At 40.5% G+C, this 27,399-nt stretch overlaps 1 protein-coding gene across 2 annotated transcripts; it reads right to left on the bottom strand.

Annotated features, from left to right (window-relative positions):
• LOC131243446 (uncharacterized) lies at positions 1-26,899 on the bottom strand. 2 transcript variants are annotated; one of them, XM_058242818.1, is made up of 7 exons: positions 26,602-26,899; positions 22,085-22,236; positions 18,938-19,047; positions 18,701-18,786; positions 8,768-8,875; positions 7,935-8,103; positions 1-373 (listed from the first exon to the last, which is right to left on the bottom strand). In XM_058242818.1, exons 1-6 carry the CDS (start codon positions 26,712-26,714, stop codon positions 7,962-7,964), a joined length of 711 nt encoding a protein of 236 aa, XP_058098801.1. In that variant the 5' UTR covers positions 26,715-26,899; the 3' UTR covers positions 1-373; positions 7,935-7,961. The 2 variants fall into 2 exon arrangements, with proteins under 2 accessions (XP_058098801.1, XP_058098800.1); XM_058242817.1 differs by lacking the exon at positions 1-373 and adding an exon at positions 921-1,138 and having other exon boundaries at positions 26,602-26,895.
• Positions 26,900-27,399: the final 500 nt, after the last annotated feature.

Raw genomic sequence — 27,399 nt, 5'->3', positions numbered from 1 at the left:
AAACGGCTAGGATTACCAAAACATGGCCCCCACATTTATGTAATCATATGTATCAACAACCTGGCAAACTACAAGTTGCTGATTCTTCCTATAGAACACTTGAAACTTCTCGAGGAGAGTGAGTTCAAAAACCTGAAAACTCACTGGCTCTGATAGGAACTCTCCGCATCTTTACTCGACTCAACACAGTATTTAATAATTCAATAAATTTATTTAAATTAATTATGAACTTTAAAAAAAAAAAAAAAAAAACTAAAAATGAGCAAATAAGCTGTTGGTACCATTTATATCACATCGTCCATCCACATTGGGAGGCCACCAACCAATGGTCTGGATTACTAAAGCATTGGTCCCACATGTCAGAACTGGAAACCTGAGTATATTGCAAAGCATCAAGTCAAGGATCATATACTTCCCACAAAATGAGATATGGGTGCAAAGCCACATATCATTCACATGCCATGTATCACAGGATTCTCTAATCAATCTGATTTTGAGTCCATGACCAATCTATGGATGTTATCACTACTTTCTGATTTGAGTTAAATGCTTTGAGCGGTTGGGATCCTCACCTATATCCAAGCTACAGCACAATGGATTGGTCTGTCAAAATCCATAACAAGATATGGTTGTAAGAACTCATGTTCCACCTGGAGTCGATTTTTCCACGCCTGGAGATGGGGATGTCTTGGCCATAGCACATATGCGGGGAAGAATGCTCTCAACTCCCTCCAGTTAGGAGCACATGCACCTCCCTTAAGACTGGATGTTTTTAACCAAAACCATCTGGGTCGAATGGTTTGACAGTTGGATCGGAAAACCCATGTTGTCCGGTCCTGTTCAGTCAATATCCCAGGGGGTGTCCTACGATGACCCAGCCCGGAAATTCTGACTGGCCAGTCTATCCCGGTTTCTGAAAATCGGTTAAAATACTTATGTCTTGCAAAAATAAAAACACTATATAAAACATAATGCCACGATTACAAGGGCCAAAACTTTCTGATTCCACCTCCAATGCATTTTCCAAGTTGCAACGGGAGAAGGCAGAGCTTAATGTGCAAGACACTGCTAGAATGCAACATCTTCCAACCTCGGCGACCGTGAGATCTGCCCCTAGCCCCACCTAAAGCTAATTCTCCTGCCAAAAGAAAGTTACAGAAATTCTCCACTTACAATTCTGATGAGTAAAATTAGGTACATTGTGTTTTATAGATTCAAAACAATACTCTAATTTCCAGTTTGTTGTTTGGCCGCATTGCAAATTCTCATTGATTAGGCTTATAAATATATGTTTAAGGACAACTAAAGATCCCATTGATTAAAGTAAGACAATTTGAGCCCATTAACCAGCACTCCACATTGTGATGAGTGATAGTAGTACCAGGATAGGTAGCCTCCTGGGAAGTCCTCATGTTGCACCCCTCCCTTTTAACTCATTGATTGTAATCAACCTATGTAATAGACTATTTGATGGCACTTGATTGTAAGCAACCTATGTAAGAGTCTATTACATGGCACCTGTGGGAGTTTTGTGCCCTCACTGCCAATCCGCAATCCAGATAAAAGAGGGCTGTGTCGTGTTGGTAGCCAGTGCCAAACTTATGCCATAACTTTCGTCATGAATATGAACAATATGACATTCCAAACTTGTATATTAGGGCATTTCATGTAGGCAACAAACTGAGGGGAAAAAAAAAGGCGACGAACTGCATCAAAACCTAGTCAGAAATGGGCAGGGGTTGGCTAGGGCATCTCCGGAAGCAACACCACAATGACCCCCGGTTGCAATGAGAAGTAGGTAAGGTTCCCACGTCATTCCGGATGCGTGAGAGGAAAGAAGCTAACCCAACATAATAAGATTTGTCTTGTCATATGGAATATAGGAACATTGACAGGGACAATGTGGATGGACTAATCCAAGGAATTTGGGACAGAGACGTTAGATGATTTAGAATTGACAAACAATTTTGGGAGGATGTAGATGGACTAATGCAAGAAATTCGAGACAGAGACTATAATTGTAGGAGACTTAAATGGTCATACAGGAGGAGAAAGTAGAAGAGATCATAGTGTACATGGAGTATATGGTTTTGAGAGAAGATATGAGATGGGGGATGCTATCCTTGATTTCGCTATGGCATACAATGTAGCTCTACCAAAACATACTATAAAAAGAGAGGAACATTTAATTACTTTCAAAAGTCAATCATATGCAAGCCAAATAGATTTCTTTTTATTTTGAAAATTAGAATGATTAATATGTAAGGATTGTAAGGCTGTACCAGGAGAGAATCTAACTACGCAACATGGTTACTGATTATGGATGTTTACATTAAGAGATGGAAGAAAGGGAGTGAAATTAATAGTTGTCCAAAAACTAGCTGGTGGAATTTAAAAGGAGAGTAAACAATGTTATATAGAAAAAAATTAATGGAAGAGGGAAAGTGGAATCTTGAGGAAGAAGTAAATGGTAAATGGAGAGATGGTTGAGTGCATTAGGAAAGTAGCAAAAGATGTTTTAGGAGTATCTAGAGGGAAAAGTCAACATATAAAGAAACTTGGTAATGGAATGACAACGTATGCAAAGCTACTCACGAGAAACATTCATGTTTCAAGGCCCCAAATAAGGGACTAGAAATGATAAAAATTTTGAACAATATAGAAATGCCAAAAAGCTAAGAAAGTAGCGAGTGAGGCTAAACTTAAGGCTTATGATGATCTTTACAATAGATTGGAGACAAGAAGATGAGAAAGATGTCTACAAACTTGAAAAATGAGAGAGATGAAGGGTAAAGACCTAGACCATATTAGATGCATTAGGAGCGATAACCAGATGACACTAGCAAAGACAATGAGATCAATGAAAGGTGGAAAAGCTGTTTTCTGAACTCATTAAATGACAACTACTCTAAGAGCGTAGGCATAGGTATAGAAGAAACCATAAACAAAAATGACGTCAGATAGATACTTTTGCAAGATTAAGATATGAAGTAAAAGAAACTTTGAGAAGATGAAAACAGAAAAGGCCCTTGAACCAAATAGTAAACCAATGAAGGTTTTGAACTGTAAGGGAGATAATGAGTTATTTTGGTTGACAAAGTTGTTCAACTAGTGTTTTAAATGGCGAATAGCATGAAGCTTAACGTTCAACCCTCGGAAGCATGTAGCGTAAGCTACAGGAACTTCACAAGTAACCAGTGTCCGTAATTGTGTGTGCCTTCCAACCTCCGCATCAAGTGAGCCTCACAACACCGGGAACTTCACCATATTTTTTCTATTATTTTTAATTAAATATCTAGAAGTAGCAACTACTGTGTGGGGACCACTATATTGTGGGTAATTGTGGGACGTAGATTGCCTGCAACCCCTGACCACAGGAAGTTCCTGTAGTCAAAAGCTAGGTTGGGCCCACCATGATGTTTGAGAAAACATCCACTCCACCCATCCACTTTGCTAGCTCATGCTAGGACATGAGACCAAAAATGAGACAGATCCAAAACTCAAGTGGGCCACACAACAGGAAACAGTGGGGATTGAACGCCCACCATTGAAAATTCACAAGGCCACGGAAGTTTTGTATCGGGCTACTATTTTTGTGCTTCCAATTCACCCAATGGGAATGACCTTATGAACAGTTTGGATGGAACATAAACATGAAGTTGGGACCCCAAGAAGGTTTCAATGTTAGGCATTTCCCTCCCCAGTTTTTTTGTCATGTAGCCCACTTGAGTTTTACATCCACCTGGCCTAAAATGAACTGGCAAAATGGATGGACGAAGTGGATTTCTCACAAACATCACGGTGGGCCCCACCTAGCTTCCAACCGCAGGAACTTCGCAAGTAACCAGTGTCCGTACTTGTGTGTGCCTTCCAAACTCCGCATCAAGTGAGCCTCACCATGATGATGGATACCACAAAAATCAGGCCTATCCAATCAACAGGTGGACCACACCATAGAAAACAAAGAATAACCAACCCGCACGATGGTTGCATCAACCCTGTTGGACCAGTTGGATGCCATACACCACACCGGGCCCCACCAACATTTATTCTCCAACATTGTAGAGATTCAGAAAGGAAGATGAAATGCTAAAAAAATCTAAATCGTCATCCAAATTCAAACAAAAAACTTTGAAGGACAAGGACACCTCTTTTGAGCTTTAAAAGAGATTGATCGAGACAATTAACCACTTGCTCTAAATGCTCGAACTGTTAGAGTATGGCGAATTAATCCCTTTATCTCATAACACAGGCCCCACATCACATGGGTTAGGACCTCCGCTGAACCCCTTTTGTGGGCCCCAAATCACATGGGCCGCCCACCCTGAATATGTCCCCGCATCCCACGGGCTACCCCACTCGAGCCCGATGTGAAATGCGCATTAATCACCCCCAGTGAGGAGTCTCAAACACAAGACCTCCTCCGTGGGCCGCACCCACCCCGAGTGTATCTCTGCATCCCACAAGCGACCCCACTCGAGCCCGGTGTGAAAATACCCCTGCATTAGAGATTCAATCAAACAAAGAAAGAAAAAATAGAGCTCCACAACAACAGCTTGGATGTGAGGAAGGGGAAAACTCAACATATCCTTTGTTTTGACTCTAATTGAAGATTCGATTCAATGCCTTTCATTTCGTCTCGAGACGTTTGGGGGATTGAGAGAATCAAATGGCTCAATGTTAGTGGATTGAGAGAAAAACAATGGCGCAATTGAATACTCAGAGTTTGATGCTATTTGCATTTGAAAGCCTTATGTTTTTATTAAGGGTAGAATAGTTCATTAGTTTTACACCATTTGGACGATTAGGATTGCTTGACCTGTGTGATTTTATACATTATAGAGATGGCCATCCATGAAGGGACCCACAATTTGAATGGTCTAGATAGCTCTAATACATCATTGCCACATGTGAAGAGGATGAGTCACCACCATTTAAAATTATTGTCGAACTAACATAAAAGTCCAGACTTATTAACTAAAACTTTTTTAAGCAATATAATGTCTATGTTCGACAAGATTGTAAGATCGAAGAAAGTGCCCGACGAACAGAGGAAAAGTAACACGGAACCGATTTATAAGAAAAAAGGAGACGTGAAAAAGCTGCACTAACTATCGTAGGATTAAATTTATGAGCAATATAACGAAACTTTGGGAGAGAACTATGGAGCAAAGACTAAAGCATGAGAAGAATGTATCAAAAAATCAGTTTGGTTTCATGCCTGGGGGTTCTCCCACTGAAGTTATTTCCCACTTGGACAATTGATGGAGAAATATTGGGAGAGGAGGATCTCCACATGGCCTTTATTAACTTAGGGAAAGCATATGACAAGGCCCTTAGTTAATATGTTGGGTGTTGAAAAAGAAAGGAGTTTCGAGAGGTTATATTGATGTGATTAAGAATATGTATGAAGGAGCAGTAACAAATATGAGGACCACTAGGGAGAGACAAATGAGCTCCCAATTACTGTAAGCTTGCACAAGTGGCTGCCCATACTTTTTGCATTGGTTATGGAGAAGTTAACACAGGAAGAGATCTCATGGTATATGTTGTTTGTAAATGACACAGTTTTGATTGACAAGATGAGTGGGGGCGTAAATACAAAACTAGATTTATGGAGGGATGCTTTAGAATCTAAAGGATTTAAAATTAATCAGACAAATATAAGTGCAATTTTAGTAATAATAAGAATGAAAATGAGGAACTAGTTACAATCTCTAACCAAGAAGTTTCCCAAAATGACCACTTTCGATAACTTGGGTCGATAATTCATTAGTGGAGATATTAAAAGGATGTTGCCCACATCATTCAAGTTGGGTGGAAGAAATGGAGATTGCCTCTGGAGTTTTATGTGATCGCCATCTACCGCTCAAACTAAAAGGGAAATTTATAAGATAGCTATGAGACCAGCCATGCTTTATGAGATAGAATGTTGGGCAGTTAAAGAACATGTTCATAAGATAAGTGTAGCTGAAATGAGGATGTTGACATGGATGAGCAGCGAGATGAGGAAGGATAAATTAGAAACGAATGCACTTGAGGGAACTTAAAGAGTAGAACCAATGGGTACTAAGATGAAGGAAAGTAGACTTAGACGGCTTGGTCATATGCAAGACCAAGAACTGTGCCGGTTAGGAGTGAGTTGGTACAAGTTGAAGGCTCTAAGAGGGCAAGGGGAAGGCCTAAAGGATGTGGAGGGAAGTACTAAGAAAGGCCTTCATGACCAACGGTTTGATTGAAGGTATGGACCTTGATAGAGTGGAATGGTGAAAAAGGTATCAGCTGACACCAATTAATTGGGATAAGGCTTATATGATGATGATAGTGATGAATCAACACTCCAACTTCAACATCCATGTGTAGGCCCACTTGATGAGGGGACCAGTCAGATTTGGTCAGGGCCATAGTTTTACGACTAATCCGAGTCTAGCCCAGTCAGCCCCATCTAACTCAGTTTGTGACCAAAATCTTTCTCATCACTCTCCTACAATCTCTCTCCCATAATCTTTCTCATAAACTCTCCCTTAATGTATCTCCCTCATTTATCTCTTTTCCTCAATCTCCATCTGGAATCCTCTACAGCGCCTTTTACTTTTACATAGCACATAAAACACTCAAGTTTTTGGGGCCCACTGTTGTGTATGTAAAATTGACTCTATTCATTAGTTTATATCCTCAAGTCTAGGCCCTGGGAAAAAAACAGTGAGATCCACAACTCAGGAGGGCCACACAACAGGGTCAATGGGGATGCTATGCAAATCATAGGTTTGTTTGTGGGGCCACTGTGGTGTTTATCTTTCATAAAACCCATTGATCACATGTAAATCGCCATGATGAAGTGAAAATTCAAAAATCAACCTAGTCCAAATATCAGGTGGGCCACACCATGTGAAGTTACAGGTTTGAGGAGCAATTCCACATTGTTTCCATTAGTATAGCCCATTAGAGTTTTTAATCTAGATTATCTTTTGTATATATGGTTCAAACAAGGGTTCTCACCTGATGGACGGAGTGGATTTAAATATGAAATATGGTGGGCCCCACAGATCTCGGGTATTCTACACAATGTGTAAAACAGGTGTTCTCGTGTTGTAGACCATTCTGGTCCTCTTTAATCTCTCAGGAAGCTTTGTGGGGCTCATCATGATGGCATGTGACATCTCCTCTGCCCATCAGTTTTGCAAGCTGATGTAAGGACATAAGCTCAAAATTTGAAACAGATTCAAAATTCTAATGGACAACACCACAGGAAACAGTGCAGACAGAAACACCCACAATTGAAACCTTCCTAGGGCCCACCGTGATGTTTACATGCAATCCAACCTGTTCATAAGGTCATTCCCACCAAGATTAAGGGAAAACACAATTATCAACCTTCTGCCCCAAGAAGGTTTCCATGGCGGGTGTTCAATCCCATTATTTCAATTATCAACCTGATGCCCAAAGAAGGTTTCCACGGAAGGTGTTCATCCCATTATTTCTTGTGGTGTGGCCAACTTGAGTTCACATACCTGCCTAATTTTTAGATAATGTCCTAACATGAGTTAGCACAACAAATGGACAGAGTGGATAGCCCCAAAGTTGCCTCGATTGGGAGTGCAACTCGTTAAGGTCGACTCAAGGCCAAGCGAGTCAAAGTGGCCAAGTTTTTAAACCATGGCTAAGGCACATGCATCAAATGGAGCTGTCTTACGAATAGCCCACATCTCATCGAAGGAGGCAACTTTATGAACAGTCCAGATCTCACAAACGTGTTCAGCATCATCTGTGTTTGGTATTTGCAGATGCACATTCACAGTAGCATTAAGCATTTATGCATGGGTAAACACTGGAAACCATTAAAATAAAAATGAAATTTAAAAATTTTAAAAAATAAAAAATAAAAAATCTAGAAAAGATTTAGATGCAGTATGAAAGCCACAATAGAACATTACCTGGTGAAAAGAAGCCCCATAATAGCTTCATGAATCTTCAGCAGTTCTCCTTCTCTTTGACTTGTGTGGCCTGTCAGTTTTTGAGGAGAAAGCACCCCCATCAAACGCTTGAGGCATTTGCTCAACCCTTTCCATTTCCCTAGCCCTTTTCCTCTGTTTCCTATGGCTCCTGCATTTTGGTTGTGAAAACAGTACATTATATTAATTGTAAGCAGTCATGGTACAGAACTCTTCATTTGGGACTCTTCAAGCCTCACAGTTACAAGTTCAAATCATTTTATAGAGAGAGAGAGAGAGGTAGGCTTTTGTACAAATGAAGAAACATGATAAAGAGGCCCATCCATGCTGCTCTCCCCTTCTACCCCCACCAGATGTTATCCAGACCATTCAACCGGAAGATCGTGACAAAACTCTCACTCATTAGAGATCTCATCACCTATACAATGGGAGTCAGAAACAATAGTCCAGATAAGCAGTACTCATCTCAGAATGGATGGTGATCACGTCTGAGTCATCTGATCAATAAGGTTTTTTTCATGCAGCACAAATTCCATGAGACCTAGGTGAACAATCAGAACAGTCGGACCATCATGAGACGGAACAAAAGTGTGAGCAGCATAGGCAACGAAGCCACCTAAGCTTTTCTCGAATGCAAAACCTAACATCTCAGTTTCCAAATGGCAGGACTTTAGGCTGTCCAGTTGCATCCTTAATTTCTATGGTTATAGGCTAGATGCATGAAGCAATCAGCAGTTTATCAGACTAAGGAGTAGGAAAAAAAAAAAACACACGCACACAATATATTAATAGGAGATGGGTATGGAGAGTCTCACCTATCCATTTGTGAACCTTCTTCTGTCGCATGTTCGTATAACCAGCGTATACATCCAGTGTTTGCAGGTATTAATGACCCAGAAATGTGAAGTATTTCCTCATCGAAACTACATGGCAAGAGTCATATGAAATCCATGTTAAATGATCACAGTCATTCTAAATAGATTTACAACAAAGTTAGAGAGAAAGAGAAAGCAAAAGGAAAAAAAAAAACTGTATGCTACGTTTGCACTAGACTTCTTAAAACCCGTCATGCCAATTCCCTAGCCCAAAATCAAGCCACTCCTCTCATCAAGTGGGCCATGGTGGACAAAACAAATGGATAGCTAAAGTATTTGGTTTACAGTCCATTGGTTTAGTGAGTTGTGGCCCACCTGATGAATTTTCTGACCTAATTTTAGGCCTAAGCACCAATACTGTGGGATCCATCTGAAGGATGACCTTGATGACTCATGTGTGATATATAGGCACATGTGAGGGCATGTAGATGGACTATACATACATATTGGTAAACCTCCACTTGTACATATTGTTCCCAAAAGTGGTACAAGAAGCATTTTTTATTTGTGCGTGGCATCGAAAAGAAAAGTTCGGTAGCAAATATTAGCAAGATAACCTTAGTATGTACGTGAGCTATTTCTTCTTTTTTTTCATTCCTTTTTACTTTTTTGGAAAGGTCTTCCACACGGGGGGAAAGTCATCGAAGGAATCATATTGGTTTCAGGTTTAGAGCCAGAGAAAGCAACTCGTGGTTTAGAGAACGTAGCAGCATATGAGCCTCTTGCATTTCACCAAAAAGAGGAGAATTGACAAAATATGGCCCATATTACAGTGGTAACAGTACCCATAATTTGAAGAAATTTTATGCATAGGTTTATGCCCAAAGGTTACCTAGTTTTTTCTTCTTTTTATTGACAACTAATATTTTATTGAGCATAAAGGAAAACAATAAAAACAATGAGACCAAAAAGCGAGACTCTTGTCACTCCATCTCGGGCTGAACTACGAACCTCAAACAAAGCCTATTCCAAGACCCAAGAAAACAAAAAACAATTGATTCCATCTCATTTGCTCGGCCGCTTTGGAAACTGACAACCCTTTGAACTCAGGCCTGGCCAAAGCCCAATCAACCACCATGGATGAGATTATCCACAAGCTTATCAACCAACGCCTACTCACCCTCAAATTTTTGACCACTTCCTTCCAAAGACCCCACAAGATTGCGAATGGTATCATCTTCCAGAACACCCTCTCCCAAGCGGGAGAGCTAGAAGGGCCAATCAGCCACCAGCTCATTAACGAGTCCATTCAAGGTCCATGAATTTAAAAAGCTTCTTAAGAAGTGCACCAAATAAAACCAAAAACGCTAAAATGAAGAAATAAATGATCCATTGACTCCCCATTGCTTTTACATAGGACATCTACCAGAAAGGGTATGCTACACTTTTTGAGATGACCAAGTTAACATATAAGGATTTGCTTATTTTCCATTGAAAACAATTCGATAACTCCAACCTTATTTTCCTGTCCATTCAGAACAAACACCAAGCTTGGGATGGGTTCTTATGAAGCATATTCAAGTGCAGTAGCAAGGTCAGAAAGCAAGAGGGGTGGTAGCATCTAATTTTCCATTGAAAACAATTCGATAACTCTAAACTTATTTTCCTGTCCATTCAGAAGAAACAGTAAGCTTGAGATGGGCTCATATGAAGTGGATTCAAGAGCGGCAAGGTCACAAAACAAGAGGGGCAGCAGCTTCTTTGCTCAAGAAAATGCATGCTCATGTTTGAAGGTTCATGAGATCTCCCTCCCTCTTCCCCAAAGAAGACGGGAGAAAAATCAGGAAAAAAAAACTCAGTACTCCTAGGCCCTGTTTGGCCGGGCAGATTGGATGGGATTGGAAGGGATTGGAAGATAGATCCCGAGATTGGCCAGGCGTGCCAAACAGACACGGGATCTTGATCCCGGGATATAGCAATCCCATGGATCTTAAGACAATCCACTGACATCACCATCATTACCTTTAAATCCCATCCAATCCACCCTAATCCCTTCAAAATTGCCTGGGACGTGTTTAGTTCAAGGGATTGAAAAGGATTGGAAGGTTTAATCCCGGGATTTGGCCAGGCGTGCCAAACAGACCCGATATAGCAATCCCGGGATATAGCAATCCCATAGATCTAGCACCAATCCACTGACACAACTATCATTACCTTGAAATCCGTGCAATCCACTCTAATACCATCCAATCCCATCCAATCTGCCCGGAGGCCCCTAGTGTAACATTCTGAATTTTCACAGCCAGAGTTTATACTCGTGCCCGAGAAAAGCAGGTGTTAATGTATAAATTAGATGCTTTAAAAATCGCACCTTTTTTTTTCCCATTTATATCACATTCAAATACATTCATGAAGGTAACATTCACAAGAATAAAATCAACTGGATTGATTATTTCATCAGAGTAAAGAAATTCAATAAATAATCAAATGTCTTCTCAATAAAAGCTTTATTACATGATCAAGTTCGCAGCGGAAGTATAAAACTAAATCATAAAACTTTCTTTGTATTCTTTCTGTATAGTCTTCCATAAGGAGATGGTCCTTTAGGTCTTTAATTTGCACGGCACCTACATCATCTGTACAGTTGGTGAAGGTCAATGCCCTACTCATAGTGATGGTTATCCTGTAAAATTAACAATTATTCAAGAGATTTATGAAAGCAATGTAAGGGTTCTGATGCGTCCCGTACTCCACTGTTATGAGGGGTATCAGCATGCACAAACAACCTACATGAGATGCATGCCTAGCAAAGTCCGTGCAGCTCATTATACGTAGCGATCACTATCACAATATGGAAAATAGTTCATAATATCCGACTCAACCCGCATTCTCACACTACAGATTCACCGACGTGTCCAACGTTAATGTAGATTTATGCGAACATCTCAAGGCGACACCAACAGCGCGATTGGGGAATTTACGTAACATGATGTGTTCATGAAGCAACTATTTGCGACATCCAATCTCGAAAAAGTGAAGTAACACGTATGACGATTTACATACATCGATTGTACACCACGTCAACCAACCCACGGAATTATGTGTCAACCAAGAGGGCCGCTACTCATAACGCATTACGTCCATGATAAATATTTGAGTCACCAATTGTGATACCTTCAACACATCACTTGCATTGATAGAGACCGTAAACTGAATCATGATATTGTGAAAGTATACATGTAACAGGCAAGATAAAGCACATCAACTTAAATCAAAGTAAGCTTAAAGGAAAAACCCTCACCTCTAATGTCGGATCGCTCTCAAGTGTTGTTATAGTTCTGTGTATACGCCGTTATGATTGAATTCTACCATTATTTTAAACAATTCATGGGGTTAGATCGCTACATCAGATGACTCTAACGGCTAAGATCAAAGGCTAGGAATTTGCCTAAGATTTAGGTTTAGAGTTAGGAATAAAGTAGTAGTGGTTTTAGATATAGATCTATTATAAGGTTATTAGTAGATGAGTGATCTACCATAATCAGTAATTATCCTTAGTTAATAAAATTCAGAATTCAGCAATTTCTCTTGCTGAGTCGACTCAGTTTGACTCAGCTAAAACCAAGTCTATAACCATTGCCATGGAAATTTAGATTTGAACGTAAATTTGTCTAAAGATCTCTATGGAAAAATAAGTCTGGACGTTCTTACCTCTGAGACATTAGATTCAACTTGGACGCGATCTTGATCTCAAATTCCGTGAGTCGTGGCTCACTCCACAACTCTCTCTCTTCACTTTTCTTTTCCTCTCATCTCTGCTTTTCTTCTTTTTCTTTTTCTTTTTCTTTTCTTTCTTCTCCTCTCTTTCTTTCTTTCTTTCTCTCTCTCTCTCTCTTTTTTGTGGAATGTTGTCCCTGGCCGAGAGATTTATAGGCTTTCTTTAGAGGCCTAGAACATTCGTGCGTAGGGTATGCTAGCGGTGTGAGCAACGTCCACTATTTGGTTTCAGTTTTCGGGTAGGATACTTCCTCCTCCTCTTCTTTCCTTCCTCTCTTGCCGACGTGGGAGTGGTCGGAATTATCTTCTCCACGGTTTGGACGGATTGGATTAGAGCCAGGTTTCAAGATCCAGTCGTCCTACATCCGAAGGCTTGAGGTGCGTCCGGATTTATTGTTTTGTAGTGTTTTTGCATAAAGGTCCGGGTTTTAGTCTTCTATTTGGAGTCGGTGTGGCCCACTTATGGCAGTCCCTTGGCAGATCCACATCGTTTGTTTGTTTTGTGTGGTGGTGCTCGGTCGTGGGCCAAAGTGTAGGGTGGATCTATGTCCTAGGTGGACCACAGGTTGTAGGGACGTGGGAGAGGAGGTTGCCTAGGAGAGTGCAAGCCGGAGGAAGGAATCCAAGTTGAATTCTTCTTGAACGTTGTAACGGCGACTCTGATCATCTTTAGTGTGAATGGGGCCCACTGATCTAATTGTTGAAGTGTGATCTATCCCGACCACACATCTCGTGTTGTCTAGTTAGGCTATGACCTCAAATTCGGGGTATATCCCCTGATAAGGTGGCCCACAAATGAAGCAGGAAGATGGGGCAAAATCATCGTTTAACCCGGCTTTGTCGTCTACTGTTACAACATGCGGAAGGACGTTGTTTCATATAGTTTGTTCAAAGATAGGTGGGGTCCACTTGTGATGGCCCTTCGGATGATCCATTCTGTTTATCTGTTTTGTAGGGTGACGTTAGGCCACGGGCCAAAAGATGACGCAAATCCAAGTCTCTGGTGGGCCACACATTCAAAAAGTGTGTGCATGACAGGTACTGTTAAATCTCCTTCACGTAACTAAACGTGTGATGTGTTTTCACAGGAAGGTAACGTAAACTTGAATTTTTTTATGGCATTCACTATATCGTTTGTAGTGGTATAATTCGCTCTATTCACCAAGTTTGGCACGACATGCTAAGACATAGGTTCGAAAATGGAACAGGTCTGTTGATCGGGTGGGCTACGAAGTTCAATAGAGTGTCAACGGTGGCATGTAATAGTATTGGGTATTTACAACTTTGTCATCCACTTCTCAAGCAACTTCCAACGTCTGTAACTCACGATTCCACCGTCCAAATGTGATGAGATTTGATAGGCGGTCTTTATTTTTCACGCTCTTTCCGTCGCCCAAATTTGAGCCCTGATCTCTCGAAGATGACTAAGATACTCTTTTACTGGTTAATACACTTCAAATTTTCAAAATCAAGTTTGTACACACTTAATTGATGAGTTACCAGGTGGTTTGAGCCTATACCCTGAGATCTTCATGATGATCGGTTTACCTCCATGTTCGTGTGGCCCGTTTGGCAGATCCAAATATGACGGACGGTCAGATGGCTTGCTAAAAATAAGGGAACTTGATGGTTAGCACCCTAACCATGTATGTAGGTGGATGTACAGTTAGTTTCATAAACGGATGGACATAGAGTAGGTTTCTGGAGTTATTAGGGATAGGACATGTATACCGTTAGATTCGAGTGACTTGTTCACATGTGTAAATTCCTCAGATTGTAATTCTAATGTGGGTTAAGCATATTCATATGGGATGAACAAGATGAACGGATCAGAATCTCGATCTGGTAAGTGTACGGACAAATGTAGAGGTCAAGTAGCTAGTTTACTATCATCTAAGGGCTGAAATTCAACGTGTATGGTTAATTTATGATAATTAGGCCTGGTACAAAATTTCATATAAAACAGATCATAAGAACCATGTGATCTGGAATTCAGGGGGATAGGTTGATGGCATTTTCGTAATTATTGTTGATCTAAGAGTTTTGCAAACTCTAATGGTTCTACATGGTTATATGCTCATTTATAGACAATTCTTACAAAAGAACTTGCATCTAAATCATTACGGATAAAGAGTTATTCACCGATTTAGTCAAAGGAAGGTACATATATCAAACCACATGATCAACGGTTGGATGACTTGATTTATGGATGAAGATCATTCTTAACGGTCAGATTCGTGTTGGAGAATAGATGTAGGGTTAAGATAGCTAAATTGGTATTGTACGCATGTACATATTAAGTTAAACTTTATGATAACACTCGAGAACTTTAAATACTCGGGAATTGAAAAGTTCGGGGTGTTACAATCTACCCCCTTAAACAAAATTCCGTCCCCGAAATTTAATCACTACTACCATTTACATTGATTCATTATGTTTAAGTTTTCACTATATTCCTCGTGGCGTAAATAAGCGTGCGTATAATTATCTACACGAAAGCAGGACGCTACAATTTACCCCCCTTAAACGAAAATCTCACCCCCGAGATTTATATGTGTATATTTATTTTGTTTATTTATGCATTTGATTATATAGCATTTTACAACTTAGTTCCCCAACTATCTAGAGTAAAAATTTCTTAGTGTTCGAAGTAACATGGAAGAACAGCTATCGTAGGCTGATCTTGATACAATCCAAAAACCTACTTTATGTCCATCCGTTTACGAAACTGACTGTACATCCACCTACATACATGGTCAGGGTGCTAACTATCAAGTTCCCTTATTTTTAGCAAGCCATCTGACTGTCCGTCATATTTGGATCCGCCAAATGGGCCACACGAACATTGGGGTAAACCGATCAAAATGAAAATCTCAGGGTATAGGCCCAAACTACCTGGTAACTCGTCAATTAGGTGTGTACAAATTTTATTTTGAAATTTTGAAGCGTATTAACCAGTAAAAGAGCATCTTAGTCATCCTCGAGAAATCAGAGCTCAAATTTGGGCGACGGAAAGAGCGTGAAAAATAAAGACCTATCAAATCTCGTCACATTTGGACGGTGGAGTTGTGAGTTACAGACGTCGAAAGTTGCTTGAGAAGTGGATGGCAAAGTTGTAAATGCCTAATACTCTTACATGCCACCGTTGACGCTCTATTGAACTTTGTGGCCCACCCGATCAACAAGCCTATTCCATTTTCGGACCTGTCCTAACATGCCATGCCAAACTCGGTGAACAGAGCGGATTATACCACTACAAACGATATAGTGAACGCCATAAAAATATTCAAGTTTACGTGACCTTCTTGTGAAAACACGTCACCCGTTTAGTTACATGAAGGAGATTTAACGGTACCTGTCATGCATACACTTTTTGAATGTGTGGCCCGCCAGAGACTTGGATTTGCGTCATCTTTTGGCCCATTGCCTAACGTCACCCTACAAAACAGATAAACAGAATGGATCGCCCAAAAAGCCATCAAAAGTGGACCCCACCTATCTTTGAACAAACCATATGAAACAACATCCTTCCGCATGCTGTAACAGCGGACGACAAAGCCAGGTTAAACGATGGTTTTACCCCGTCTTCCTGCTTCGTTTGTGGGCCACCTGATCAGGGGATATACCCCAAATTTGAAGTCATAGCCTAACTAGACAACGCGAGATGTGTGGTCGGGATAGATCACACTTCAACAATCAGATCAGTGGGCCCCATTCACACTCAAGATGATCAAAGTCGTCGTTACAACGTTCAAGAAGAATTCAACTTGGATTCCTTCCTCCAGCTTGCCTCTCCTACGCAACCTCCTCTCCCACGTCCCTACAACCTGTGGTCCACCTAGGACATAGATCCACCCTGCACTTTGGCCCACGATTGAGCACCACCACACAAAACAAACAAACGGTGTGGATCTGCCAAGAGACTGCCACAAGTGGGCCACACCGACTCCAAATAGAAGACCAAACCTGGACTTTTACTCAAAAACACTACAGAACAATAAATCTGGACGCACCCCAAGCCTCCGCACACAGGACGACTGTATCTTGAAACCTGGCTCTAATCCAAGCCGTCCAAACTGTGGAGAAGATAATTCTGACCACTCCCACGTCGGCAGGAGAGGAAGTATCCTACCCGAAAACTGAAACCAAACAGCGGACGTTGCTCACACCGCCAGCATACCCTACGCACGAATGTTCTAGGAAAGAAAGAAAGAAAGAGAGGAGAAGAAAGAAAAGAAAAGGAAAAAGAAGAAAGACAGAGACGAGATGAGAAGAAACGTGAAGAGAGAGAGTTGTGGAGTGAGTCACGACTCACGGAATTTGAGATCAAAATCGCGTCCAAGTTGAATCCAACGTCTTAAAGGTAAGAAGATCATCCAGACTTATTTTTCCACGGAGATCTTTAGAAAAATTTACGTTCAAATCTAAATTTCCAAGGCAATGGTTATAGACTTGGTTTTAGCTGAGTCAAACTGAGTCGACTCAGCAAGAGAAATTACTGAATTCTGAATTTTATTAACTAAGGATAATTACTGATTATGGTAGATCACTCATCTACTAATAACCTTATAATAGATCCATATCTAAAACCACTACCACTTTATTCCTAACTCTAAACCTAAATCTTAAGCAAATTCCTAGCCTTTGATCTTAGCCGTTAGAGTCATCTGATGTAGCGATCTAACCCCATGAATTATTTAAAATAATGGTAGAATTCAATCATAACGGTGTGTACACAGAACTATAACAACACTTGAGAGCGATTCGACATTAGAGGTGAGGGTTTTTCCTTTAAGCTTATTTTAATTTAAGTTGATGTGATTTATCTTGCCTGTTACACGTATGCTTTCACGATATCATGATTCAGTTTGCAATCTCTATCAATGCAAGTGGTGTGTTGAAGGTATCACAACTAGTGACTCAAATATTTATCGTGGACGTAATGCGTTACGGGTAGCGGCCCTCTTGGTCGGCACGTAATTTCGTGGGTTGGTTGGCGTGGTGCACAATCGATGTATGTAAATCGTCATACGTGTTACATCACTTTTTCAAGATTGGATATCGCAAATAGTCGCTCCATGAACACATCATGTTACATAAATCTCTCAATCGCGTTGTTGTGTCGCCTTGAGATGTTCGCATAAATCCACGTTAACGTTGGACACACCGGCGAATATCCGTAGTGTGAGAATGCGGGTCGAGTCGGATATTATGAACTATTTTCCACATTGTGACAGTGATCACTACGTATGATGAGCCGCACACACTTTGTTAGGCATGCATCTCATGTAGGTTGTTTGTGCATGCTGATACCCCTCGTAGTAGTGGAGTACGGGACGTATCAGATCCATTGCATTGCTTTCATAAATCTCTTGAATAATTGTTAATCTTACAGGATAACCATCACTATGAGTAGGGCATTGACCCTCACCAACCGTACAGATGATACAGGTGACGTGTATATTAAAGACCTAAAGGACCATCTCCCTATGGAAGACTATACAGAAAGAATACGAAGAAAGTTTTATGATTTAGTTTTATACTTCCGCTGCGAACTCGATAATGTAATAAAGCTTTCATTGAGAAGGCATTTGACTATTTATTGAATTTCTTTACTCTGATGAAATAATCAATCCAGTTGATTTTATTCTTGTGAATGTTACCTTCGTGAATGTATCTGGATATAATATAAATAAAAATAATAATAATAATAATAAGGTGTGATTTTTAAAGCATCTAATTTATACATTATTAACACCCACTTTTCTCGGGCACGAGTATAAACTCTAGCCGTGAAAATTCAGGATGTTACACCAAGCCTCCTTGGTACTCTCCCTCCCTCCTAGGGCTCTCGATTCCCTTGCTAGCTAAACCGTCCGTCTTGGAATTACCTTCCTAAGAACATGGGAGAAAAATCAAGAAAAAAAAAAAAAAAAACCTCAATACTCCTGCCCTCTTCAACCCAATTAGCAAACCAACATGGGTAGTTTTGGTAGTTAACTTGGGATATATGTAATAGGGTGTAAACTTACCTAAGCCCATAACTTTTTTTATGCAATTGAGTGGGAAATCCTGTATGAGCCATAGACATAAAAATGTACTCATACTAACCAATCAATATTTAAACACATGAATGCCACGATAATGATCTCTCACCTCTTAACCAAGAAGCGTAGCATGGTTCCAACTCTAATAACATGTCGCTTGTGAGATCTACTAGCAAACACGGCTTCGCCATGTTTCTACAACAAAGAAATTTGCATGAACAGAATGAAAAATAAGAATCAATATGGATCGATGCCAACTTAAAATATTAAAACAAGAAAAGAAATACAAAGCGCATTTTTTAACATTTTAATCTGAAAGAAACTGATTTAAAGATCAAGTACATACAGTTTTGTACTTGAATTCTTCACGAATATTTTCAGATGTAATCACTGCTGAGGAAAATCCAAGAACAACAACATGAATGGATTCCTTTCCAAGCTTGACCACCTTTCCTTCTGGAGTAATAGCATATTCAAAAAAAAAAAAAATTGATTAGAAGGGATCACGTACGCAAATCAAGCCTTTGTGACATCCATCTAATTCAATAACTCTTGACTACCTTTCCTTCTAGAGTAATGGCATATTAAAAATTGATTAGAAGGGATCATGTTCAAGCAAATCAAGTCTTTGCAACATCTCCCTCCCTCCATTATTCTAGAGAAATAGCATATTAAAAAATGATAAGAAGGGATCATGTTACAAGCAAATCAAGCCTTTGCAACATCTCCCTCCCTCCCTCGCTAAGGGAGCATTTAACAAGAAAACAAAATCCTTGCAAGCAACATCTCCCTCCCTCACCCCAAAATATTAAGAGTGAAAAAACAACCATCCTTGGCCGATATGTCGGCCAAGACATTCATCTCTCTACGCATGGCACCAAGAGGAAAATGTAATTTAAAAAAACAAGCATCTTTCACATATTGAATTGCAAGTTTGAAAATCAAATTGCATCACGAATTATTCAAATAGGTTATATGAATAGTTTTTTGGGATGATTCGTACAAGTCATTAGAAACGTCCTTTCGTTTTCCATTTAATTAAAGGTCTCATATCCTTTTTACACTAAATAAAAACTTCCATTTCAACTTTTTGAGACTTAAGAGGGAATTCAGTGGGCTTCTTTTCTTTTTCTTTTTTTTTGCAGAAGTTGATAATAAGAAGAAAAAGAAAAGTAATTACAAACCCGACCAAGAGCCAGACACGAGAACACTCAGCAAGGGCCTTTGAAAGCCCATCCTATTATATCTGACTTATCCCATCTAAAGACCTCAACAACCTGCCCACTCTTATTTCTGAAGCATTTATTATTCCTCTCCTTCCAGAGGGGCCCAAAAACCTGCCAACAAGACCATCCTCCAAAGAATCTTCCCTCTTTTGCCTACTCCACCCCCATGCCAAGACTTACAAAACACTGTAAATACCCCAGCATTGCCCACGAAACATTAAACAGACCCAACAACATATCCCACAAATCACAATAAAAGTGCAATGGATGAAAAGATGGCTGACCAACTTCGTGTTTTTCATACACATCATGCAAATATTAGGAATCACCTTCTTCCTTAAGGAGGTTATCTACTGTGAGTCTGCGAGCACTTTATTCCTACCAACCAACCATGCAAAATTCGAAGCCTTTAGGTAGGCACTATGGTGCCACACAAAGGAGCTATGGAAGGGAGGATCCCCCCTAGAAAAGACATGAAGGAGGTCATAGAAAGATAGCACAGAGAATCAGCCTACTTTTGTCTTGCACCCAAACCATCGCATCCCCACTGGCCAAGTTGGGGCGAACATTTTGAAGCCTATCAAGAAGCTGTAAGAGCTCATCAAGTTCATCACCCAGCAAGTGTCTCCAGCAAGGCGACAACCACACCACTGCACCATCTAAGAATGAGTAGCACTGGTCGATAGGGACTTCCATGTCCGTAGATAGCCCCACCAACCTTGGAAACTCCTTATGAAGCGCCCTTTCCCCTAACCAAATATCATTCCAAAATCGGATCCTTTTCCCATCCCCTAAAGAAAAACTGATACCCTCCAAAAACTTGGTTCCCAAAACTGCTTTCCACAACGCTGAGGCCCTGTAAAGCAAAGAGCATCTCGTCCACAACCCCCTTTCCTGAGTAGTATATTTTCTAGCTATCACCCCCCTCTTGAGATGGTCAGCTTCTGAGTTTAATCGCCATAACCATTTGCCTAGAAGTGTTGAGTTCATTCCCTCCAACCCACCCAACCTTTTTGCCCCGCCTTCACATTAAAACAATTCATTTTATGATGCCATGTAAAAAGTTGCTGACTTCAGTCACTTGAAATGCTACATTTTGATTCTTCCAATGACTCAAATAAGTGAACTTTCAATGAACACTGACAGTTGCAGTTTTGAGAACTATATTCTAACTGAAATTATGTAGACTAAGCATTTCAACAACTTTATAACTATTCAAGAAGAAGAAAAAAAGGAACGTCCTTTCTGATTTTTTTTTTTTTTTTTTTTGGAGAGATAAATCCTTTCTGATATTCCTGCAGTACATAGTTGTCATATTTTTTATGATGGCAAGATGTCATGATCGATGAGTTCAAAAGTCACAAGATCACATCTCATTGTCAAAAACATCAGAAAAAGATTATGATGGCTCATTAGTACCTCATAGCATCAACTTCAGTTCAACAACAAGAAATAGACTTCTAAAGAAAGAAATCAAGTGCATCACTGTTATTTTGTGAAACTGTCTTCTGATTTAAAATAACGACTAGGGCAGTCAACAGGTACCTAGACCCTCAGCGTCAGGAGCCCAATGGAACTGAGCTGATTTTAACGGTCCTGGTCAAATTCCTCCAACCCATTTGGAAACTGTTTAAGGTTCAGGTCCGCCATTTTGAACTCAGTTTAAAAAGGGTCTAGTCAGGTCCATCTCAGGCCCAGTTAAAGTCAGATCTGGGCTCCAGTTAAATTTAACGGTAATTAAATAGATATTAAGTATTTTAGCAATGGAATAAAGTTTCTTAAGCCCCACACACGAAAGAGAGCCCCTTTACACCATGCATGTGTCAAAGTGGCAAATGTGTTTGTGATCCAATCTATCCATCATGTGGGCCCGACCATGTGAATGCCCTTATTTGGCGTGGACCTGATTTAGACACAACCTGAAACCAACACAAAACCAAGGTCCAAAGACCCAATGGACACTGAACAGGTACCTGAACCAAATAAGAATCAGATCAAGTCCTAGAAATGAAGCCTTGGCCTGAAAGGATTGAGACCTGGCAAGGCCAGGTTGCCAGGTCTGGGAACCATAGGACCCAACTGAACCCAACCCATTGACAGTTGCAATGACAACAGATGTTGTTGTGGAGATGACATAATTTATTCGATGAACTTGGAGCGGAGAAGGCATTACAAGAACTAAAGCATTGTTCAATTCATTAAGGGATTCATATAGGAAAGATAACAAATGACAGAACCTATGCAGAGTCATATAGCATTCAAACTACCTAAAAGCATGTCCGGTTTGGGAGAAAAAAGCAACAATTTTGCTTTTAGTTTCACACCAAAATATGGAGTAATCCCAGGAAGAATCTTTGCATGTTTACTTCCAATCTTCACATCATAAGCCAATACAACACCATCAAAGGCTTCATTGTACCTGCAGAAGGAATAAAGATATCAGTTCAATGGACTTGCATAAAAGAATGTCATTTTGTAAGCATTTATCAACTTGAGAAGCAGTTAGCCAGATCATCTATACCGTATATAATGCGAGTAGTTTTTGAACATTTTTGCCCCTGCGATTAGTTGAGGGAGGGGCATTAGCAACATAGTTTTTGCCTTTTTGGGTGTGTCTGGCCCTTCAACCAAGGGTCATTTATGTCTTAGCCCACTCCCACATCTTTTTTCCCTTTGCATGTAGCCCGTCGCATAAGCGAGGCGTGAGAGGATGGTGCTTATGTTGGGCCCACCATGATGCCTATGTACCATCCATACTATACATCTATTCCGCCAGCCTTTGGTAAGAATGCTATAAATCGGCCTAACTGTTTGAAAACTGATTTTTTAAGTCTTTGACCTATAAATTTTTGTCTTAAAGTCAGGCTCAATTGAGGTTCTCTTCTCCGCCTAGCATGGAGATTCAGGGTGGAGATTAGGCAAACATAGGTGGTGGTTGGCTCTCCTAGCTGCGTCGTGGTCTATATGGCTAGGGAGGAATAACCAGGCTTTCAAGAACCTTTGCAGAGAGGAATAACTGGGGTTCTAAGAGGGGTCTTATGGTGCGTCAACGAGTGGTATTCGCACCCTTCTGTCTAGGATAGTGTCTTGCTGGGTTTTTGTATCTTGGTGAGGATTTTGTGCGTGGGGCTCTTCGGTTTCCTGTTCTCTGTTTAGGAGTTTCTGGGCGGTTGCTCGGTTTGTATAGCTCTTTCTTTTTCTTTCTGTTTGTTTTTCCTTCTTTGTTTCTGGTTTCCTTTCCTCTGGCCCTTGGTCTTAATAATTATTTGATTCATCTTTCAAAAAAATGTCTTAAAGCATTTGGAAATTAGAAATTCTTTGGTGGACTGTCAATTTTTACTTTAATGGTTTTTTTATATATTTAATTTTTAACCAAAAACCACAGGAATGACCAGAAATTCTCAAAGTATTTATGATTACAATCACAGATGCAATATAATATAATGAAAACTGTGCTAATCTAAGTAATTGTATGCACGTAGTCTAATTTAAGCCAAGACCACGTGCTGCAGAGTTGGCCTAGAGGGTCTAGGAGCAGCACTAGTGAAGAGTATGATATATGCTATTCTATTGTGCAAAAGATTGTAATTTATTCTGTTTTCTATGAACAATTCTAAATGGTTGAAAATCAGCAAAATGGTGGAAAGATTGGGAAATTTTGCAAATAGGCCATAATCGAACAAAAATTAAGCATGTTTTTGGGATTAGGGCCCATTACGTTGAAATAATACGAAAAGAAAAAAAAAATGAAAGAGAATTGTAGTTTACCCCTTCGGCAATTTTCCACAAAGCGGGTCCATCTGCTCGATTCATCGAGTCCTGTTTATCTTGTGTTTTGATCTCAAAAATAGGCCTATATGTAGTCAAAAAATGGTTGCTAAGCTTCCTCTAAGGTTGAAATGGAGGGAGAAGAAAAGAAAAACAAGGGAATGTGGAAAAATAAAAAAGAGACCTTTATAAGCGTGTCAACCTGCAGCCGATACAGCCCTATCAGCCAATACCGGCCAATATGGGCACCAATCTTTGGGAAAGACGTTTCAAAGCTGTATTGTGTCTCAGACCTGGCTGATATCAATGCAATATGTATTTTCCGAACCTTGAGAAGGGCTGACTATGGCCTATATAAAGACAAGCAGCCCTAACCACACGTAGAACCGTTGATGATTATTGAATAAAATTCTCTTAGTGAATCTTTGCCATGGGTTCCTTCATCCTCACATGTGTTACTCCTTTTTCTAGCATCAGTTACCGTTTTCAAGCCTTGGTTGCTTCATTTGGCCAGTCTTTCCAATCATTTTCCATAGTTGGTGGATCTGATTGAAAAATCGGTACATAGACATTACTTCCATATCCTTCTGGATTCTTGTTGCATCAAGTCCACTGAGCAACAAAGATTGGGATGCCATTAGTTACTTTATCCTAGCATGTGTTGCTCCTTTCTAGCATGAGTGTGTTCTACCTATCTATTCAATCGTGTAGCCCAATGGGTGGCTTTTCTTGTCTATTCTTCTTCTTCTTCTTCTTCTTCTGTAGGTAAGTTGGGTTTGAACCCAAGACCTCTAGGGGGGATCATAAGTTACTTATGTCTCAACTAGCTTATTTTGGTTTTTACTTATTAAGCAAATAAGTATGTTTGATAAACAACATACTTATCAGCCAAAAATTAGAAAAGTATGTTTGGTTTCCAATATCACACAAGTGCTTATCCCTCAAGTTTGTCTCGTCCACCCTTAGTATCCATTATCCATCGTGTGGGCCCAACCTTTGATGTGGACCATTCATTATGTTGGGCCCGCTTTGGCCTTATCTTTAATGTGAACCATCCATTTTGTGGGGCGCACCTTTAATGTGGACCATCTACCTTGCGAGGCCCACCTTCAATGTGGGCTACCATCATGTGGGACCCACCTTGGATGTGGGTGTCCATCATGCAGGCCCACCTTGGATGTGGACCATCCATCATGCAAGGCCCAACTTTGAATTGGGTCGTTCATCAAGTGGGCCGTGCCTTGCATATGGTTCGTTCATCATTAAGGCTAACCTTTAATGTGAATTGTCCTCATGTGGGGCCCACCTTGATATGGTGGGTCAATGTCATTGTCCATCATGCGGGGCCCACCTTTAATATCCATTGCCCATCATGTGGAGCTCACCTTTGACGTGGACTGTCAATCATGTGGACTCCACCTTTGATGCAGATTGTCCATTATGCATGGCCCACCTTGGATGCGGGCCATTCATCATTGACACCTTTGACATGGATCGTCCATTATGTGTAGCCCACCTTAGATGTGGGCTATCCATCATGTGGGGAAATAAATTGTCCATCATGTGGGACCCACCTTCAATGTCCACTGCCATCATGTGGAGCCTGCCTTTGATATGGACCGTCCATCATGCGGGTCCCACCTTTGATGTGGACCACCCATCATTTGGATCCTCCTTTGATATGGACCATCCATCACATGGAGAGAGAGAGAGAGAGAGAGAGGGAGAGAGATAAATAGAAAAGTAAAAAAGTTGAAAAGCTTTTTTTAAAAACAAAAAAAAAAAACTTATGGGAATAAGTAACTTTCATTACATAAGTTACTTTTATAATGGTGCTTTCCAAACTAACTTATGTTAAAAAAGCAACTTATAGACTTACATAAGGTTTTTTTTTTTTTAAGTTACTTATAGGGTGGTATCCAAAGGGGCCCTAAGTGGGTAGATTTTTATTGTGAAAAGCAATATGTAGACATCACTTCTAGATCCTTTTCAATTCTTGCTGCTTCAAGTCCACCAATCAACAAAGATCGAGATGTTGTGCTAACATTGCCATAAGCTTAGATAAATAAAATAAAATAAAATAAAAAAGAAAACCAACACTAGAGAGATAGCCCCCACATTTAGACAGGGAATTTCAAAGACCTCACGTGTTCAATTCAATGCAGTCCACTTTCCCCTACGCTGGCCAACCAACGGATCTTATTTTAGAATCGAATTCTATGTAGAAACCAAATTTCTACATATAGTGCCAGCAGCTTTAGACCATTCCACAATTAGTTTTTAGGAGAGTTCTAAACCTCAGAATTTGAAAGGACTTGGGAACGATTTCTAATATAGGTCGGGGTATTGGGCCACTAAAAACGTGAGTCATGAACCAACGTCATTTTCGCCATTTCAAAAGGTACTACTTTCTTTCTCCACAATTCTCCAGCCCCTACTTTCTCTCACCCAATCTCTCTCATTCCCTTCTCTCTGTGTCTGTGTGCAACACACCTACCACAGCCCTAGTGCCTATTAATGCCGGGCTCAAACACAATGTCACATTAGTGTATTTGTGTGTGCACGCACACACGCCAATCAGGATCCCTGGTAATGATGGAAACTAGCACCGATCAGACGATCCTAACTGCACAACCCGTGCCCATCGAACAGAAAGTTAAAGAAATTGTCAGCAGTTCAAATCCTATTGCTAAATCAGATGGTTAGGATCATCCAGTTAGCATCGTCTTTGACAGTAGGCTCCTAGCAAAATTGCACCTACTATTTGAACGATCCACATTGATGTGCATGTAGAAACTGCAAAATACAATCCCCCCATTTGAAACAGTGGGAGCAGAAGAACGAAGAAGGGAAATTTCCATACAGTGGCATGACTTTGTAGTGATGTATTACAAAAAAGAAGAAAAGAAAAGGTCGTATCTATCAAACAGGATGTGGTTATCTATCAAATCCATACAAGAAATAGAAAATTCTAAAAATTTTAAAAGAAGAAGAAAGAAAGGGAGAGGGGTAGTACTGGAAGAGGAGAGAAGAACTGAGCTGACGAAGGATGGATTGGTGGATCTTGTTGGCTTTGGATGGATGGATGTACACCGTTAGATTCGCATCTGACACGCTCAGCCCCTCCATCGTATCGATTCGGATTGAAATTTCCAGTCTCTCGAATCGCGATCCTCCGCGATTTTGAAGCGAATGATTAATGAATGTGGCGGGAGTATCGTTTTCCAGGACTTGGCTTTCTCCCCGCCTCCAGCTAGGGTTTCTTTATTGGGCGCGGCTTCGGTGGTCCGGGGATCCACCGAGGTAGATGGATCCCTGACTGTGGGGCCCACTTTTATGTATGTTCCTTAAATCCACGCCGTCTATACATTTTTACAGATCATTTAAGGGCACGATACAAAATTTAAGCAGATCCAGATCTAAGGTAGACCACACCACCGGAAACAGTGGTGAATGAATACCCACCATTAAAAACTTCTTGGGGGCCACCGGAATATAAATCTTCCATCCAACCTGTTGTTAAGGTGATAAAAATCTGCATGAAGGGACTAGAAAAATATCAGCTTGGTCCAAGACTATCGTGGCCCATGAGAAGTTTTTAATTGTAAATCACCACCGTTTCCTGTGTTGTGGTCCAACTTAGATTTAGATCTACTTCGTTTTTTGTATCATTTGCTTAAATGAGATTTAAGAACGGATGGACGGAGAGGATGTAAGGTATATACATCAAGGTAGCCCCACAGTCAGGGATCCACCCACTTCGGTTAGAGCCTCGTGGGGCCACCGACACAAAGTCCTATGCAGCCCACCGCGA

The sequence above is a fragment of the Magnolia sinica genome, chromosome 4 (assembly GCF_029962835.1).
Source record: "Magnolia sinica isolate HGM2019 chromosome 4, MsV1, whole genome shotgun sequence".
NCBI classification, from domain to species: Eukaryota; Viridiplantae; Streptophyta; class Magnoliopsida; order Magnoliales; family Magnoliaceae; genus Magnolia; species Magnolia sinica.
This window is presented reverse-complemented; position numbering and strand designations above follow the sequence as displayed.

Bases quoted from the DNA above. Each gene is read 5' to 3' on its own strand.
- LOC131243446 (XM_058242818.1), bottom strand. From the start codon at position 26,714: ATGGAGGGGCTGAGCGTGTCAGATGCGAATCTAACGGTGTACATCCAT. The intron at 18,787-18,937 runs GTATGTACTTGA...TCTTTGTTGTAG, and splicing joins AAGAATTCAAGTACAAAACT to AAACATGGCGAAGCCGTGTT. The intron at 8,876-18,700 runs GTGAGAGATCAT...CTTGCCATGTAG, and splicing joins CTACGCTTCTTGGTTAAGAG to TTTCGATGAGGAAATACTTC.